The 18,095-nt window shown below is 43.3% G+C and overlaps 1 protein-coding gene across 1 annotated transcript in view; it reads left to right on the forward strand.

Annotated features, from left to right (window-relative positions):
• The window catches only part of LAMB1 (laminin subunit beta 1), a 75,643-nt gene that overhangs the window by 13,105 nt on the left and 44,443 nt on the right, over positions 1–18,095 (forward strand). Inside the window, exons 5-12 of the mRNA XM_047832471.1 lie at positions 1,605–1,793; positions 1,882–1,945; positions 5,930–6,132; positions 8,213–8,333; positions 9,804–9,992; positions 10,481–10,660; positions 10,795–10,907; positions 12,394–12,473. Coding sequence (XP_047688427.1) covers positions 1,605–1,793; positions 1,882–1,945; positions 5,930–6,132; positions 8,213–8,333; positions 9,804–9,992; positions 10,481–10,660; positions 10,795–10,907; positions 12,394–12,473 — 1,139 coding nt within the window. The remainder of the gene's footprint in view (positions 1–1,604; positions 1,794–1,881; positions 1,946–5,929; positions 6,133–8,212; positions 8,334–9,803; positions 9,993–10,480; positions 10,661–10,794; positions 10,908–12,393; positions 12,474–18,095) is intronic.

The following is an 18,095-nucleotide window of genomic DNA, read 5'->3' on the forward strand; positions in this document are numbered from 1 at the left end:
CCTTTCCACTGAAACCAAATTGATCGCCAAGTGGAATTCGATATATTTGGCTAAATTCACTAAGTTTTCAGAACGGTTGATTGCATCCTTTCCATCCATCCATACTGTAATGCTTGAGTTAAGACCTTCGTCTTTTTTTTCTGCCTCTCAGTTGGTTTCCTCATCTCTTGTTTTTTGTTTGATTTTGTTTTGTTTTTTTGTTTTTCCATGTCTGATAGCTGTGCCACGGGGTTATTTTTCTGACGTGTAGTCTGATCATTTCATTCTGTCCACTTAAGTCTTCTGGTGTTCCCCTTTCATGGTGTAAAAATAAAGGAAACCCCTTAGTGTGGCGAGCAAATTCCTTACTTCCCTGCCCTAGTCAACCTCTTCTGTCACGTGTAGCCACCTTCACTCCCTGCCTGGAAAACACCTACCCTTTTAGGATCCAGTCTGATGCCGTCTTCTCTCTGAAGCGTTCCCTGGCTTGTGTGTGTGTGTGTGTGTGTGTGTGTGTGTGTGTGTGTGTGTAGGTGGTAAAATGTACATAACACAAAATTTGCCATTTTAACCATTTTTAAGTATCCAATTCAGTAGCATTAGGTGTATATGTTGCACAGTGTTGTGCAACCACTTCCACTATCTGTTTCCAGAACATTTTCATCACCCCAGATACAAACTCTACCCTACTCTACTCTATTAAGCAATAACTCCCCGTTGGCCCCTCCCCCCGCCGGTAACCTTTAACTTACTTGTTGTCTCTATGTGCTTTCCTATTCAAGACATTTCCTTGTAAGTGGAATCCTATACTGTCTTTCCTTTTGTCTGGCTTCTTTCACTTAGTGTAATGTCTTTAGGGTTTATCCATGACGTAGGAAGGACTAGAATTCCTTTTTTACGGCTGAGTAATATCCTTTCGTATGTGTATACCATGTTTGGTTTATCCATTCATCTTTGATGGATACTTGGGTTGTTTCTGCCTTTTGGCCATTGTGAATTGTGCTGCTACGAACATTCGTGCACAAGCACCCATCTGAGTCCCTGTTTTCAGTTCTTGGGGTAATGGAATAGCCGGGAGTGGAATTATAGGATTCCCCAGCTTCTTGAGTTAGTCATTCCTTCCTCTTGTTTTCCCTGAGCACCCTGCATGAGGCTCTACTCTGGTGTTTCGTGTTGTAAATGATTTATACCTATATCTACACTTCATTGGGCCGTCTACAGCATATGGACTGCTGCACGGTAGTGAGCAGGTGTCTGTGTGCAACTGCTGAATGAATGAAGACCAAACACTCAAACTAGTCAATCTAATTATGGGTGGTGACTGACTAGACCAAAGCTTGTTTACTGTAGGGTCCTGGTTATAATCCACTCCTAAAGAGAAACAGTTTACTAATCTCTCTCAGGGTGGGAGAAAGTGCAACATTTCAAGGCTAGACACTTTCCTACAGGAGGAGTCTCCATGGAACAGCCTGAAGTATTTGAAATCCAGCCACAGTCTGAAATACCAATCCCATGCAGTCAGGGTTTGTGGTGCACAGTGGAGTGATACCTTTGTCTGAGATTTTTTGAGAAATGCAGGTCACCAGTGCAAAACATCAAATGAGCCTTTTCTGCCCTGCCTTTAGACATTCCGTCCGGCCGCGATGCTGATAGAACGATCGTCTGACTTCGGGAAAACCTGGGGTGTGTACAGATACTTTGCCTATGACTGTGAGGGTTCATTTCCAGGCATTTCAACTGGCCCCATGAAAAAAGTGGATGATATAATCTGTGATTCCCGCTATTCTGACATTGAACCCTCGACGGAAGGAGAGGTCTGTTTGCTGTTTTTGTTTTACATTCTATTTACAAATCCTTTTTGATCGTTGCAAAAATACCCATTACTCTTCTATCTATTTTTAGGTGATATTTCGTGCTTTAGATCCCGCGTTCAGAATAGAAGATCCTTATAGTCCGAGGATACAGAGTAAGCTTGTTTTCACATAACAGCTTTTTTTTTTTTTAATTTTTTTTTCAACGTTTTTTATTTATTTTTGGGACAGAGAGAGACAGAGCATGAACGGGGGAGGGGCAGAGAGAGAGGGAGACACAGAATCGGAAACAGGCTCCAGGCTCTGAGCCATCAGCCCAGAGCCCGACGCGGGGCTCGAACTCACGGACCGCGAGATCGTGACCTGGCTGAAGTCGGACGCTTAACCGACTGCGCCACCCAGGCGCCCCCACATAACAGCTTTGATGGAACACCGCAATCACAGAAGAACTCTTACCCAGAGCACTGCTGCACAGAATCTAAATATTCAGTGCTAAATCCACCGTCTTTATTTCCTTTTTTTCTTCGCAGTACCCAATCAGAGGCTCTTGAAATTGGCAGGAATCAAAAAAGTTTATGTCCTAAGTACTCAACCAATTATGCTGGTCATAATACCTTATTTATTTTATTGCTCAGTATAATATATATTATATATATATACACACACTATATTATATACTATACTATATATTATATATATGTACTCTCTATATATTACATATACATGTATATGTATGTATGTATGTATATATATATAAAACGTACATACATGTACATATATGTATTAAAATACATATATACATATATAAAATACATATAAACTAGGGTATAGAGTATATACCCTAGTATGTATGTAACAAAGTAGTATGTATGTAGGGTATAGAGTATATACCCTTTGTATGTAACAAAGGGTCCCCCCAAAAATATAGTGGTCAAATAACATAGAAGTTTATTTCTCTCTTAGGAAATCATCCAGAGGGATGATACAAGTAGACCTACTTGTATAAAATACAGGATGACGCCCAGTTAAATCTGAATTGAAGATAAATAGCAAGTTATTTTTTAGTATAACCGTATCCCACGTAATGCTTGTGACTAGTACAAGGATATTCCATGTAATGCTTGGGTTGGTATAACTATGTCCCATGTGACATATTTGGCATAGACTTTACTAAAAACACTATTAACTATCTGAAATTCAAATTTAACTGAGCATCTTGTATTTTTATTGCTAAATCTGGCAACCCTAGCAACCCAGTTCCCTTCTATCTTAGAGTCGTTATCCACATGGTTGGGGCTAGACGAACACTACCATGTCATTGTCCCCACCTATGAGATGGGAGGAAGAGAGGGGCAAGCGACATGGAAACTGTACGTGGCCCCTATTCATATCTCATTGGCCAAAATTAGCCACATGACCCTACCTCAAGGCACACTGGGAAACCTCTCTAGGTAGGCGGCCATGTGCCCTCTCACACTCTTGCCTAAGGCTCTTACTATCAAAGGAAGAAAAGAGAGAGTTCTGGGGGAGAATCCGAAGTCTCAGCCATGCTCCGTATGCTGAGTAAGGTGGCGGTTGTCATTTCCATTTAACAGATGAGCAAACTGAGGCTCAGAGAGTTAGAATAACATGCATGTGGTGACATGACCATTTAGTGTCAGGCAGGTCCTGAAGCCATACGTTAGGATTCTAAATTTAGAGTTCTTTCCAACATTTAACATCCATGCTTCTGCTGTTAAAAAATTACATTTCGATCATCTTCAGAGGCAAAATGTGAACTACTTAAAAGAGTTCAGAGTCCGACAGACCTGGGTTTGAATCCCATTTCTAGCACATCCTAGCTCTGTGACGTGGGGCAAATAACCTGCTTAAACCTGGTTACAGTTGGGTTTTTTTTAGCCTCTGTTTTTTCATCTGTCAGTGGAGATAGTAATAGTGACCTGAGGGTCATTATGGAGGGAAAAGGAGTTCTGTAAACGACTTTCCAACGTGCCTGACACACGGAAAGTGTTCAGTGAGTCAAAGAAGCTGCTGTTGGTGACGGTGCCATCAGCCACGGCCTGGGTCTCGCCGTGGACCCAGTCCCCTTCCTCAGAGTGAAAGGATGAGACTCTCTGTCCTGCGGATAAGGTGTAGTCTGCTGAGCAGAGAGGCAGGACCAATTCTTGGTGCTCCTTCCTCACTGAGGATGGCCTTGTTTGGAACCACGGTGCCATGGAACCTCCCAGCATGAAGCATGAAAGCATCCAGGAAATATTGCCAGAAAAGTGCTATTTCCCCACTTAAATTAATTCTACGTGTGGCCCAGACTGTCTCTGGATTGTAATTCACTCATTCATTCTATTGCAAAACAAATATTTAATGGCACATCCAGTTCTGGCATTTCGGAGTGAGCTCTGTGAGGCCTGCCCTCCCTGCTCTCCAAATCCAGTTGTGAGAAACGCCCACATGGTCTCCGGGACAAACACCTCACGGGGCCCTAGAGGGACTCGTGGTCTGCTCCTCGTTGGGTGAAATTTGTGGGACTTGGAAAATTGGCTGCCATTATAGTTCCTTGTTTTTCATTGTTAAATGGCCTCAGAAAAATTCAAGAGGCGTCCATTTTAACTGATCACGTTTTCGATTGACCTTGTACTCGCGGGAACAACGTCTCTTTCATCGTCCCTATTGTGGAGAGCTCAGAGACTCTCTTCACAAGTGGTTTTGCCTCCGTATACAACAGCGGTCAATATACAAGGCTTAGTTGTTGTTAACTGTGGTAGGAGAGAGTGGAAGGAGCATATTTGCTCTTCTGAGGCCTTCCACAAAGATCAGTTCAAGGGCTTCTAAATACTCCAGCTGCTCTCCAGCTTTGTTGTCTGGCCTCTTGTCAATAGGCGCTTGTGCTCGTTCTGTGCAGGAGGAAATGTTGGCATTCATAAATTCCATTCGGCTAAGTCGTACCACGGTTTCTCTGTTTTGTGTTTGATTTTTACAAAGAGCCTAAGTTTAATGCGTGGACTCATGGACTTTCTCTTTCAACCCACGGCTATTTCTATAGTCTTCATTGTAAGCTCTGCATAGATTTTCAGTAGTTAAAATTGTATCAGGGCTTTGAATGTATCTGACACGTGGGGCCAACGCCCCGTCGTTCCGTTGTTCCCTGTTGTAACTGATGAGAATGTATCAGCCCAAATGAAAGTAAAGCTTGGGAGAGACCCCAGGCTACACAGGGCATAGGAGGACTGATGGACTCATCGGTGTTTTGGGGCCCACTTAGTAATTGATGAAAGCATTGGTAGAGAAGGTTGAATGGCTTCTGGCTTATCAGGTTACTAATGGAATGTAATTGCTAGCCAGCTTCTGTAGTAAGCATTCATCTATAGACCCAGGAGAGAGAAGAAAAGATCTGAGAAATTGGCCTACAAGTAACTTACATTTAGGGGGGAAAAAGCAAAAACTTGCCCAACCTCCTAATACTGAGCTCCTTTATCCCTATGCCTCGCTGTGGATGGCAAACTAGGACAAAAAAGTGGGAGACTGTGACGTTGTGTAGAAATTTGATGGAGACCTTCTGTCCCTGGATAGTAGTTATTCCATAGTGTTAAATCTATTTTAGCAACTTGGATTTCATCTTTGTGGTGGGAAATTTCAGAGAGTATTTTCTTCTCCAAAAATAAACACGAAAATGTTTCGTTCTATCTTACAATAATGAAGACAATTGGAGTGTGCCGCTCAACCCCCTTCTACCTGAATAGAACTCTCTGATTTTGAGACCGACGCTAGTTGCTGTGGGCACCGCGTGGAATTGCGATGGTTCAGATTACTCTGTGCCAGTGGGTTCTTGCAGTCCTGCAGCCATGTTCTTAAATTTCTCTGCTTTTGCGCTTTTTCCTGAAACAGTCTGCAAGCACATCCGTCGCAGAATAGATGTTCTTACTAAACTAGTAAGGAGGCAGCAAACCTTCTTTCTTCCAGAGACTCACAGTATATTAAACTTTACTGGCATGGTCATCTAGATCATACAAGGGGGTAACCTTTCCATTACTTCGGCATTTTTATCTGCCGTGCCTTTCTATAAAGAGAAGAGGTGTTGCATAATTGCAAAACAAGTCTTGCTTGTGTGATCAGACTTTTCATCTTCTTGGTGACCTTTGTAGATCTCTTAAAAATCACCAACTTGAGAATCAAGTTTGTGAAGCTCCACACTTTGGGAGATAACCTTTTGGATTCCCGGATGGAAATCAGGGAAAAGTATTACTATGCAGTTTATGATATGGTGGTTCGAGGAAATTGCTTCTGCTACGGTCATGCCAGCGAATGCGCCCCTGTGGATGGAATCAATGAAGAAGTAGAAGGAATGGTGAGTGAGTGCTGTGGGGGGGCTTTCTCCTTCATACAGATGATTCCGGAAAGCAATTTGAATCTCGTCTTAGGTTAAACCTTACACAATTTCTAGGGGTTTTAGTTTTCCAGACTGACTTGGAGCTCTTTCCGCCATTACTGGTGGTGGATGGTTTTCTCTTTGTTAACGTTCTTAGACTGTGAGAATATAAAAGCTTTTCATTTCATGGGCAAAGAACTAATTTTGGGAAATTGTTGCAGCAAGCTGCTACTACAATAGATATTTTTTTGTAGTCAATAAGGAGGAAAAAGCTTTCCACATAGCCAGTGCATCTTTTCCTTTAGGGAAGATTAGACACCACAAACATCCCCATCTTTATGCTACAAGGCATAAAGTGATCCCAGTCCAGAAAACCTGGACATTTGAACCTGGAACCACGAAATATGATTTCGGAATCCAATGGGCTTTGTTTCTTTATATATTTCTTCTAGTTTCATTCTTTTCCCACTTTTATGCCAAATATACGTGTTGTCAAATTACGTACTTCTAAAAATTGGGGGTTTGGATGATTTGCCAAATGGAGAAAGTCGGGGTTATTTTGCCAGTCTCTAAGTGAACTGCTCATTCTTATTGACCCACAGGATTTTAGAGCTAAACAGGATTTATTCAGCCAATTATCCTTGTAAGAAGAGAGCAGGGATTAAATAGTTCACCAAAGGGCCCTAAATAAATGGCAGATGGAAATTCAAATCTTACCCTCCTGGACTCTGCCCCAGGATTCCTTCCATTAGACATTGGGCCTCCCTTGTTGAAGAGCGTAAGTCTTCCTTACTTGCCGTTTGCTTTTTCAAAGATCATTAGTCCTCTTCAAAGAAGGTCCAGGATTGAGTGTATTCAACTGCCTGAAACTTCCGCCTTCATTCGCTCCAGTTGGAACATTTGCTGCATAGATAAAGTGGCATTTTCAATGGGGCCTCAAGGGAGGACCTGTCCTTGTAATCTCTTGCTACATCTTTCAGGGAATGCTAGGTAGATAATGTTTACTTTGCAGGATAACAAGCCTGGCGTGTAGCTAAGTCCTACAGGCCCGTCACTGTCACGGGTCTCAGTACATTATGCTGTTAGTTCAGACACTGTAGGGTCCTGTGGCATGTGCTTTGGGTCTGTTTTTCAGTCTGCAGAAAACTGGCTTGTAATGAGATGATTTTAGTCTTTTGCTCACTGCACTCTTGTCAAGGTGAGTCCAGGGCGGACCTGTCTGTCCTGTTCCTGAATTCCATTCTGTAGAAACTAGTGTTAAGGTGAGGTGCCTAAGTACATGCATATTTGGTAGACTGAAAGAATTTATCATTTACGTGCCTCAGGGGCTTAGGCATATCTTGCCAGAGACACGGTGCAAAAGAGTGCATCCTAGGCCCTTCACAAAGCAAAATAATTTATATTTTCCCCCCCAAGATTTTAGATTTCCTTTCTTAAAGAAAAAAAGCAAATGTGAATGTGGCAAATGATTAATATTTTGAATCTCATTTCGGTTGGGAAAAAAAATGAAGTGCTTTGCCTGAAGTCAAAAACAAAACAAAAGAAGCAGAAAAACCCATTCTGTTCTGTGACTTAGTGGTAAAATTTGCAGTAATGTGAGTTGGTTTCCAGTGGTATGCATACATTTAGTTCTGCATTATAACTTTTGTTGATTTCTCTTACAATAAGTTTCTTTTTGACATAGATTTTTTTTTAACTCTTAAGTACCTAGTTTTTGTGTTTTGTGGGGCTTTTTTTGTTTTTTGTTTTTTGTTTTTTGTTTTTTCTAATTTTTAAGTGACCGATTTTGTTCATCTGGGTTCTTTGATCCCTACTTCAGTCACATATTTATTGAGTATCCATTATATAATAGGAACTGTTCCTAGAGATGGAAGTTCAAGCCACCAAAAAGACAGAACTCCCTTCAGGGAGGGACAGAATTAAAACAAATCTTCATTGCGCTGAGCTAGAGATGCGGATTAGTAGGAAAGGGGTTTATCGCTTCCACTGATTGTGGAGAAAACCTGGCCATCAGGTTGCATCTCTAACTTTGCTCTTTCCTGTTTGTGTAACTTTCAAGGTTCATGGGCACTGCATGTGCAGGCATAATACCAAGGGCTTAAACTGTGAACTGTGCATGGATTTCTACCACGATTTACCTTGGAGACCCGCTGAAGGTCGAAACAGCAATGCCTGTAAAAGTAAGTCTCTGTCAGAGGGACGTCCAGACCCCAGGACCCATTTTCTGATTAGAGCTACTATAAGAGTACGTGATTTTTGCAAAAGGAAGAAAAGTTAGTACCCTTTTGCCAGCGTCACCCAGATACTCTTAGGAAACCAATATCCACTCAGTTCAATCAATACATTAGCATTCAGAGCAGTAGCCAGGGGCTTGGTAGACTTAGAAGTTGGAGATGTTGTCCCTGACACTGTACCTGTCTCAAAGGCAAGAGGAGCGCGAGAGAAAAATGAGAGAAAAATACGGCACGGTAGATCACTAAGGTGTAAGAGTTGTTGGCCCTGTCTCTGTGCCACTCTGGCTGCAGCCCATGGCATACGTCCGGCCAGCTGGCCAGCCCGGTGGCATTCTCTGGACAGACGTGTAGTTTGAAACACCTCCCTGCTCCCCCCAGTGATTCCAGTGCCTGCCCCTTCCCCCACTGAGGCCTGTTCTAGAAGTTCAGAAACCAGTGAGGGCTGGAGTGGTCAAGGATTGTTATTAAGTACAACCCTTTGATGATAGCTGAGATTGTTGAGGTAAGAAGAAGAAAGGGAGGTGGGGGGAGGGGGGAGGGAGAGAGGGAGGAGGAGGCGGGAAGGAGTTCAGATAAGGAGAACCGCACAAAGCCTAAAGCCCCAAGGACGTTCTTCTTAGGACCAACACCGAGTCTGCCCTGGGAGATGATTCCGACGTTTAATTCAACAGGTGTGTCAAGGGCACGTCCCTGCTAGGCACCCAGCGTCCGTCGGTGGATACCTCACAGCCCCTCTGTATGGGAGGTTGCGTTGCAGGAGAGAGACGATGAGGCCAGAGTGTAGAGCCCTGTGAGGGCCAAGCCAAGTTAGGCTTCGTTGTGAGAAGACAGAGGAGTCCATGTGGGTCACAGAGCAGAGAGTGAGATGATGTGAAAGCTGGGTTGGACCAAGGGAGCTGCCCAGTGGGCCAGCAGAGGGTCAGAAGGCTGGCCAGATGGCTGTTGCACAGACCTTAATTCTCACTGAAGAGCCTGGTTGGGTGAGGTGGTGGGAATGGGAAGGAAGAGCATCACCTTGACACCACACTCCCCAGAGCTGGTGGCCCAGCCAGGCTTTCCCAGAAGTATTGCCTAGAAGGTCCTCTGGAGGGGTGTGTTCCCACCCTGAGTGGCACCCAGAGGCGCCCTCCACATCGTGGCTACCAGGGGCAATCCTTTCCCCCAAGTTTTCCACTCTTTGCTTCATAGCCTGTTCTCTTCCAAAACGGGCAGATTGTTCAGTTATTTCATAAAGCTTACCCTTGGAAGGCTTCCAGCATGATGTCAGGCGGACATGTCCTTTTCCACGGGCCCCTAAGTGTTAGCTGCCTGAAACTTCATCCCTGCTTTCCAAAATGAGTTTCTTCCTGGCACTCCCTCGTCCATTGGTAAGTAGATCTAAAAAAGGCTTTTCTTGACATTGGCCTTGTCACACAGAGTGTAACTGCAATGAACATTCGAGCTCGTGCCACTTTGACATGGCTGTGTACTTGGCCACCGGCAATGTCAGCGGAGGGGTGTGTGATGACTGTCAGCACAACACCATGGGACGCAACTGTGAACAGTGCAAGCCGTTTTACTTCCAGCACCCGGAGAGAGACGTCCGAGACCCTCACCTCTGTGAACGTATGTGGGGGAATTTCATGACGTTTTCCGTCCTCTTTCAATTTGACTTTTTTTTTAATGTTTATTCATTTTTGAGAGAGAGGGACAGAGCGTGAGCAGGGGAGGGGCAGAGAGAGAGAGAGAGGGAGACACAGAATCTGAAGCAGGCTCCAGGCTCTGAGCTGTCAGCACAGAGCCCAGTGCGGGGCTTGAACTCGCGAGCTGTCAAATCATAACCTGAGCTGAAGTTGGACACGTAATCAGCTGAGCCACCCAGACGCCCCAGTCACCTTTCAGTTTGAATAGGCTGGGGACCACCATCCTCTCGGGACTCCTGGTGTGAGCATGAGACTCCGCTTTATTTTAACTGCTACATAGGATGCTAGCAGCAGAAGCTGCCTGGCACCCTGTCTTCTTTAGTCTATTTCTGTGACCTTCCAAGGGGCCGACGGGAACGTGTGTTTATACAAACACTCACATTATTACCTGGTGCTTTTTGTTCTTCTTAGGATGTACCTGTGACCCAGCTGGATCTCAGAATGGGGGAATCTGTGACAGTTACACCGATTTTTCTGCTGGCCTCATTGCCGGCCAGTGTCGGTGTAAATTACACGTGGAAGGAGAACATTGTGAACTCTGCAAAGAGGGCTTCTACGGCTTAAGTGCTGAAGATCCATTTGGTTGTAAATGTAAGCGCATTTGTGAAAAAGTTGGGGTGTTCTCGTGGACGCTGTTCCCGTTTGACTTTGCAGTTCTAAATCCAGACCACCTCTGGGCACTCACTTGGTTTGTGTTTCTTTGCTTTATTTTATCTTTAATTAAGCTTGTGCCTGCAATCCTCTGGGAACGATTCCTGGTGGGAATCCTTGTGATTCTGAGACTGGTTACTGCTACTGTAAGCGTCTGGTGACAGGACAGCATTGTGACCAGTGTCTGGTAGGTAAATCCTGATTACATGGGATGAGGAGTTCGTGAAGGTGGCAGGTTTTAGTGGAGAATGCCTTTCGCTATTGCAGACCCTACCATCAATCACCCTTATATATAAATGTTAAAAGACACAAGCCATTCACAGAAGAATTGCCAATGAATTGATTTTAACAAGATATTCACTGTCGCTGTTAGAATTATAAAAACCACAGCGACATCCCATTTTTATAGACAGAACTAACAAGTTTTTAAAAATGGGGATGCTAACTAATAGGACATAATGAGGGGCTGGTCCTCTAAGCTGCTGATGGAAATGCACAGTAGTTCATACTTGGCAAAGAAAGCATTTTAGAAATATGTTATCAGTAGCCTGTAGAAATGCACGTACCCTTTGACCCGGTAATCCCCCTTCTGGGAATCTTTCCTAATGAAATGAGCAGAAAATTGGACAGAAATGTATTCGCCAGAAGACTCATTGCCTCTTGTACTAATCATAGCCCAAAACCACGGAAGCAACGGTGGGGAAAATAGTAAACTAAATTTGGGGGTTTGTATACAGTATGATATTCAGCCGCCATTGAAACTGACAGTAACGTGAGGAAATGCTTATGCTGGTATTAAAAAATACATATATAGGATGTGAGTAGTACCTTGACTGTGTAGGAAAAAAATTCATCAAGAAAAACAAAATCTGGAAGGAAATACCCTAGAAAGTTCACTGTGGTGATTCTGGGTAGAGTAATTCTGAGAGTAATTTTTTAAATTATTCCGTGTTTTATAACGTTGTTATGAATCCCTTTATAATTTGTGAGAGGGGTTCCACTGATCCCAAATTATGTTTATGACCTATAGGCACATTTGCCTATATCCAGATGCTTAAAGTAAATTTCTGGAAGTCTAATTTAAATCAATGGACCTGGTTTTTATGTGTTCATTAGGAAATAGGTATTTATTAAGGTGCAGAGAGCTCTTCTCCCCTACATGGATTCTGTTCCATTTCTTTTTATTTCCATCTCCAGTGCTCTCAGGATTCAGTGATTTCCTCCCCTTTCAGATGTGAAAATACTTGCTTTATGCCATTTGGACACAGATAAATCCTTGAAGAGCTTTGCTTATGAGGTTTTTGACAGGCTGAACTTATGGAAAATTTAAAGGCCTGCCAAGTAGTTGCCAAAAGTCTCTTACTGCCAGAGTACTTCTAATGAACAAGATTGGCCTCTTAGCTGCTTGCTCATATTAATAACTGGACAAAGGCTGTTGGCTTGGAAAAGCAGCTGTTCTGATCTGGCGTTACATGATGATGGCCCCAGCAACCTGCAGCTTGGGTTTCTTGAATTCAGAATGTTTATATTCCTTCCCCTTGTAGGCTTTGTGCTTTCACGGTACAAAAGTGCATTTGGTGGATCAACCCAGACACGCCATAACTTGTTCCTTGTTGAGTCTATTGTGTAATTATGGGAACCCACCTTTCGATGTTAAATCTTTTATTCTGTAGCCGGAGCACTGGGGCTTGAGCAATGATTTGGATGGATGTCGACCTTGTGACTGTGACCTTGGAGGGGCTTTAAACAACAGGTGAGTGAAGCTACACTTTCGCTCTGGTGCTCAGTCCCCTCAGTAAGCCCTCCTGACCTCTAGGAGCCGTGGGATGCTCGGTGTCTCTAAAGGAGGCGAAGTGCTTTCCCCTTGACTATGAGGGGCCGGCCATCGCTTTGACCTGGGGTCTTAGTGTTTGCAAAGATTGGTTGTCCCAAGTTAGCTTTGAAGCCCTCAAGTACGTTTCTGTTTCTTGGCTTTTAATAATGTTGTGGTTAGTTTTGTACTTTACAGTGTTTTTAAAATTTTGGAAACAATGTATGCCCATCGTTTAAAAGAAAAACATTCCAACAGCTAAGGCAGATATCCTGCCCTTCCCCTCCCCCACCCCCCATCCGCGGCTGCAAGTGCCACTGTTAGGAGTTTCTCATAGTCGAGAAACTAATAATAGAGCTCAGAATACCTTTTAAAAATGACAATATCTTGTCATCCTTTCGTTTCTTCTTAGTTCCCTACAAATTTTAGGATTGGTTCTTCTAGCTCTGTGAAGAAAGCTGGTGTTACTTTGATAGGTGTTGCGTTGAATATGTAGATTGCTTTGCATAGTATCGACATTTTTCACATTTGTTCTTCCAATCCAGGAGCATGGAATATTTTTCCATTTTGTGTGTGTGTGTTTTCTTCAATTTCTTTCATAAGCTTTCTATAGTTTTCAGTGTATAGATTTTTCACCTCTTTGGTTAGGTTTATTCCTAAGTATCAGTTGGTTTTTGGTGCACCTCTCATTTCTTTTTAAATAACATGTTAGATTAAAAAAAATACATATCAACATGTATCCATGTGCCTCTTTCTTTTTAACAGCATGCATTCATCTACCTCTTCTTTTCTTCTTGGTATTCTGTCAGGGGAAATTGCCACAACTTATTTCCTGTTTTTGTTTTTGTTTTTGTTTTTGTTTTGTATAGATGAGGTTCCCAGCAATGGAACGGCTAAGTCAAGTACATGTGCGTTTTTTATTTTTATAGAGATTGTTAGATTATTCTCCAGATTGTGCTAATATTTTTCCAGCCACCTGGTTACAAAAGCAGATTTTTCCCCAGCCCCACCAGCAGTTGGTATACTCCTTTTTCACCAACCTAAAAGATGGAAAGTGAGGGGCACTTGGCTGGCTCTGTTGGTAGAATGTGTGACTCCTGATCTCAGGGTCGTGAATTTGAGCCCCATGTTGGGTATGGAGCCTACTGTAAAAAATTAATTAAAAAAAAAAACAACACAGAAAATGAACTCCCATTAAAAAATTTTTTTAATGTTTATTTTTGGAAGCGAGAGAGACAGAGCACGAGCAGGGGAAGGGCAGAGAGAGAGGGAGACACAGAATCCGAAGCAGGCTCCAGGCCCCGAGCTGTCAGTACAGAGCCCAATGTGGGGCTCGAACTCATGGATCATGAGATCCTGACCTGAGCGGAAGTCAGATGCTTAACTGACTGAGCCACCCAGGGGCCCCAAAGAACTCCCGTTTTGATTTGTGTTAAGAATCTTTTCATTTTCTTCTTCTTTTCTGGTTTTAGTTTTTTTTCCAACCTCTAAGTCTATTAACGAAAACTGCATGCAATCATTTTTAGTTATCAAGACACGTTGGTATCCCTTGAACAGATGAGGTGCAAGCTCTACCAAAAATTAATCCCTGTACACATTTGGCAAGATGTAGATTTGTAGGAGTTAAATGAACCACCTTTGAGTCAAAGAGAGTTTTGGCCTCTGTAAGTGGGTCGGACTAAGAACATCTGGTAGAGACGGTGTTAAGTGGCGTCTAAGGGGATAGGCAGATGTTTCCTTGTGGCCTGAATCTCCCCTGAGAGAGAAAGCTGAAGTCATCAAGCAAGCTCCGTGTACTCCCCAAACTGACTGTCTTACAAGACTGTTTCCCAACACCGTCGTAGTCTGCTGGGAAGGAATGGGATTTTAGGCAGCAAGAACATGTTCTGTTTGGCCTCTGCATTTGGGTTGGTTCCATTCCAGACGCTGCAGTAAACTCAGTACAGCATGTAGCCTCTGGGACTCCAGTGTGAATTTCTGTTCTTAGAAAACCTCCAGAGGGGAGGAAGCAAGGACAGTTCCATAAAAGCAGGGAAGAAAAACTGCTAGTCTGCTTCTGGAATCACGTCTCCGACTCTCCTTTGTGGCTCCCAGAACACCTGCTGATTCCTTTAGTAATTGATTGCTCAATTCAAAGCTGTCATCATTCCTAAAATCCTTCTTGATTAGATGAAAGTGGCCTACATTGTTCTCCAAATGATGTCATGAATTCAAGAGTGTCCTATGTGCCTTTACCCTAAATGGTTTCTGTTACTTACACTCCCTTCCTCTGTTTCTCTATTGCACACACATTTCCTGTCTTTAAACTGCCCACACATGGCCCCTGGCCTGTTCCTTGTCTCTCCTGCAAGAATTTATAGAACTCAGACACTCTAATCAAGAGAGTTTATGAAGTAAAAAAATTTAGGGAAGATTTTAAAGCAGGTAATTTGATCTTCCTAGCATGATTGATGAGATACCCTATTTTTTTGGCATCACTGATGAAAAAAATAAGAGCCTTTTTTTTTTAATGTTTTATTTTTGAGAGAGGGAGCGAGAGAGACTGAGTGTCAGTGGGGGAAGGGCAGAGAGAGAGGGAGACACAGAATCTAAAGCAGGCTGCAGGCTCTGAGCTGTCAGCACAGAGCCCAATGCAGGGCTCGAACTCACGAACTTTGAGATCATGACCTGAGCCAAAGTCGGATGTTTCACTGACTGAGCCACCCAGGCACCCCAAAAATAAGAACCTTTAAATATTTCTCTACCTCTGTGACTCTGCAGTGTTTCGTAGCGATCCTTTTCGAAGTTTGCCCCCATGAGGACTTTCTCTAGGAGCCCCATACAGTGATGGAAGATCCAATTAAGTCTTGTGAGACACCAATTCTGCTAGAAGAATGCTTGGTGCATAGTGGGCACTGAGGAGAGATACTTGCTGGGTGATTGTTTTATTGCAACCATGCATAAATATCTTCTACCTGGTAATATTCCTTTGCTCTGCCATAGGTACATGGTAGGTAATGGAATAAACGTTGATCAAGAAAAAGAATTTGAGAAACAGAAGATATTTATGAGATAAAAACAAATTATGCCCTCTTTTGGACAGGCAGTCTCTGGTTGTGACCCCAAACGTTCCTCAGGTACTTTGGCCAGGAGCAGAATTAAACGTGAAAACCATGTCAAGTGGAAAAATGTTTTGTGTAATGAGTCAAATGGTTTTTTTTGTGGGGAATAAAATTTTAACAATCCAGGTCGATCACGTTGACAGGTAATCTGAATTGTGGAATATTTTAGAGAAGACCCATTTTAAGCAATGTGGCTTAAGCCAGGCTAACGAAGCTTTGCCTAGTAAATAACCTGCTTTAATAAATAGGAATGGTTGCTAGGTAAATGCTACTTGCAAGTGTTGGAAAACATTGAAAAATAGAAACGATTTTATAGCATCCTTTAAAATGTATTGCCTCAGTTAAATTTAGAGCTTTGGTGTCTGGCTTGAAGCCCACCACTCTTTTGAAGATTTCTGCTTTCTGAACTGACGACCCCAACCTTCCTTGGATGTTTCAACAACACATTACTTCTGTATTGCTTTTAGCACTTAGTGAATTCTGCTCCGTGTCATCGCTATTTGTATTTTAAAGGTCTCTAGACAGAGATTGGGTCTTTTTTTTTTTTGAGAGAGAGAGTGAGAGTGTGCATGTGCGAGTGGGGGAGGGGCAGAGAGAGAGAGGGAGAGTGAGGATCTCAAGCAGGCTCCACACTCAATGCCGAGCCCCATGGGCTCAATCTCCTGAACCATGAGATCATGACCTGAGCCAAAATCAAGAGTTGGACGCTTAACCAACTGAGGCACCCAGGCACCACACAAAGGATTGTGTCTTGTTTGTTTTCTCATCTTTCTCCATACTCAGCATCAGGGGCCTTGTAGATGCCCAATACGTGAGGAGCTGAAATTCATTATACTTTGAAACCAGAGCAGAAGTTAATCCGTGTTTTCGCCCGTGTATTGAGTGATAATGGTATCTCACCAGTTGTTAATTGCTGTGGTGGCTGGATGTAAAGAGATTATAGAACACATTTAAGAAACTATCCTCATTGGTTAGGAGGCTGGGAGAGAAGGCCTGGACTGCTGGACCCTGGACTGCTGACTGCTGATCAGTGTGGAATCAGAATTATGGAAGAGATACCAGGGTTGAATACAGTGGTGGTTCTTATGAATGATGATGTTTTCCCCTTTTTTGTGCCTAATTTCTTAGTAATAGAGAAAAGTTGAAACTAAACAGTATTGTCTCTGCTCATCGCTATTTAAATGAAATAGAATTTCCCTTCCAGTAGAATTTTTGTAAACAAGTGGCTAATTTCTACATTTATGGGAAATCTGTTTTTAATAATCTAGGCCTTTAGCCACTGGGAAAAAAAAATTGGTCTTGTATTAGTCTTCTTTTGCTGGCGTCGTAAATTACTGCAACTTCGTGGCCTAAGACAACATAAGTTTATTATCTTACAGTTCTGTATGTCAGACACGGCCAGCCTTTCTGGAATAAAATCAAGATGTTGGTAGGGCTGTGTTTATGTCTGAAGGCCCTAGGGGAGAATCTGTTTCCTGCTCATTGGAGTTGTTGGCAGAATTCAGTTTGTTTCAGCTATAGGAGGAGATTCCTGATACCCTGCTGGCTGTCAGCTAGGGGCCATTTCCAGCTCCTCGAGGCTGTCCACATCCCTTGACTCACAACTCCCATCTTCAAAGCCAACAACGGTGGGTCAGATCCTCCTCAAGTCCCATCTCTCTGACCCACTTCTCTGCCTGTCTTTTCCACTTTTAAGAAATCATGTGATTAGATTCAACAACTCTGGATAATCTCCCCTTCTCAAGATCCTTAACCTCAGTCACATCGGCAACCCCCTTGGTGCCATATGAAATCACCTATGAGCGGATTTGGGGGATAATGATCAGTTATTATTCTTGGGGGGGGGGGGGCGTTATTTCTGCCTGCCACAGGGGCTGACTTATTTTGTCATCCATCATTATTCTACCTTACTGATCCAGCAAATGGAATCTGTATCTAGTTATAGGGAAATTTGGTGGTACGGGGGTCAAGTGTACCATTTCTGCCTGATAGGGTTTTTACTTGAACACAAGAAGGATGATTACATGTAATCTTTTGTCTCACTATGGAGGAGGTAGGATTTGAGCTTCATTTTGGAAAGCTGAGAGAGGTTTGGAAGGTGTGACGGGTGGGCAGGAGGACCTTCCAGCTGGGAGGGGGAAGACAGGCAAAGGTCCGGAGATAGAGTGCGTGTAACATATGCTTAAGACCTGGTCTGACCGTGACCGTCTCCATTCACATTCCCCCTCTTTCAGCCTGTCATTCCTGTCCTCTCTTTGCCTGTCAGGATCCCCTGCCACCTTCAGAGCATGGCTTCCATGACGCTCCTCAGTCTCCCAACCAGGTGAAGGGTGGCTTCCTCTGCAGCCTATATCTTCACTGTAGCTCTGTGTAGGTACTCAGTGCATTTTGCTTTGCTGCAGTGGTCCCTTGCTTTACTGTTTATCCCCACCCCCCAGTTCGACTGGTAGTTCTTCAGGGCAAG

Source organism: Prionailurus viverrinus, chromosome A2 (genome assembly GCF_022837055.1).
Source record: "Prionailurus viverrinus isolate Anna chromosome A2, UM_Priviv_1.0, whole genome shotgun sequence".
In the NCBI taxonomy this organism is placed as follows: Eukaryota; Metazoa; Chordata; class Mammalia; order Carnivora; family Felidae; genus Prionailurus; species Prionailurus viverrinus.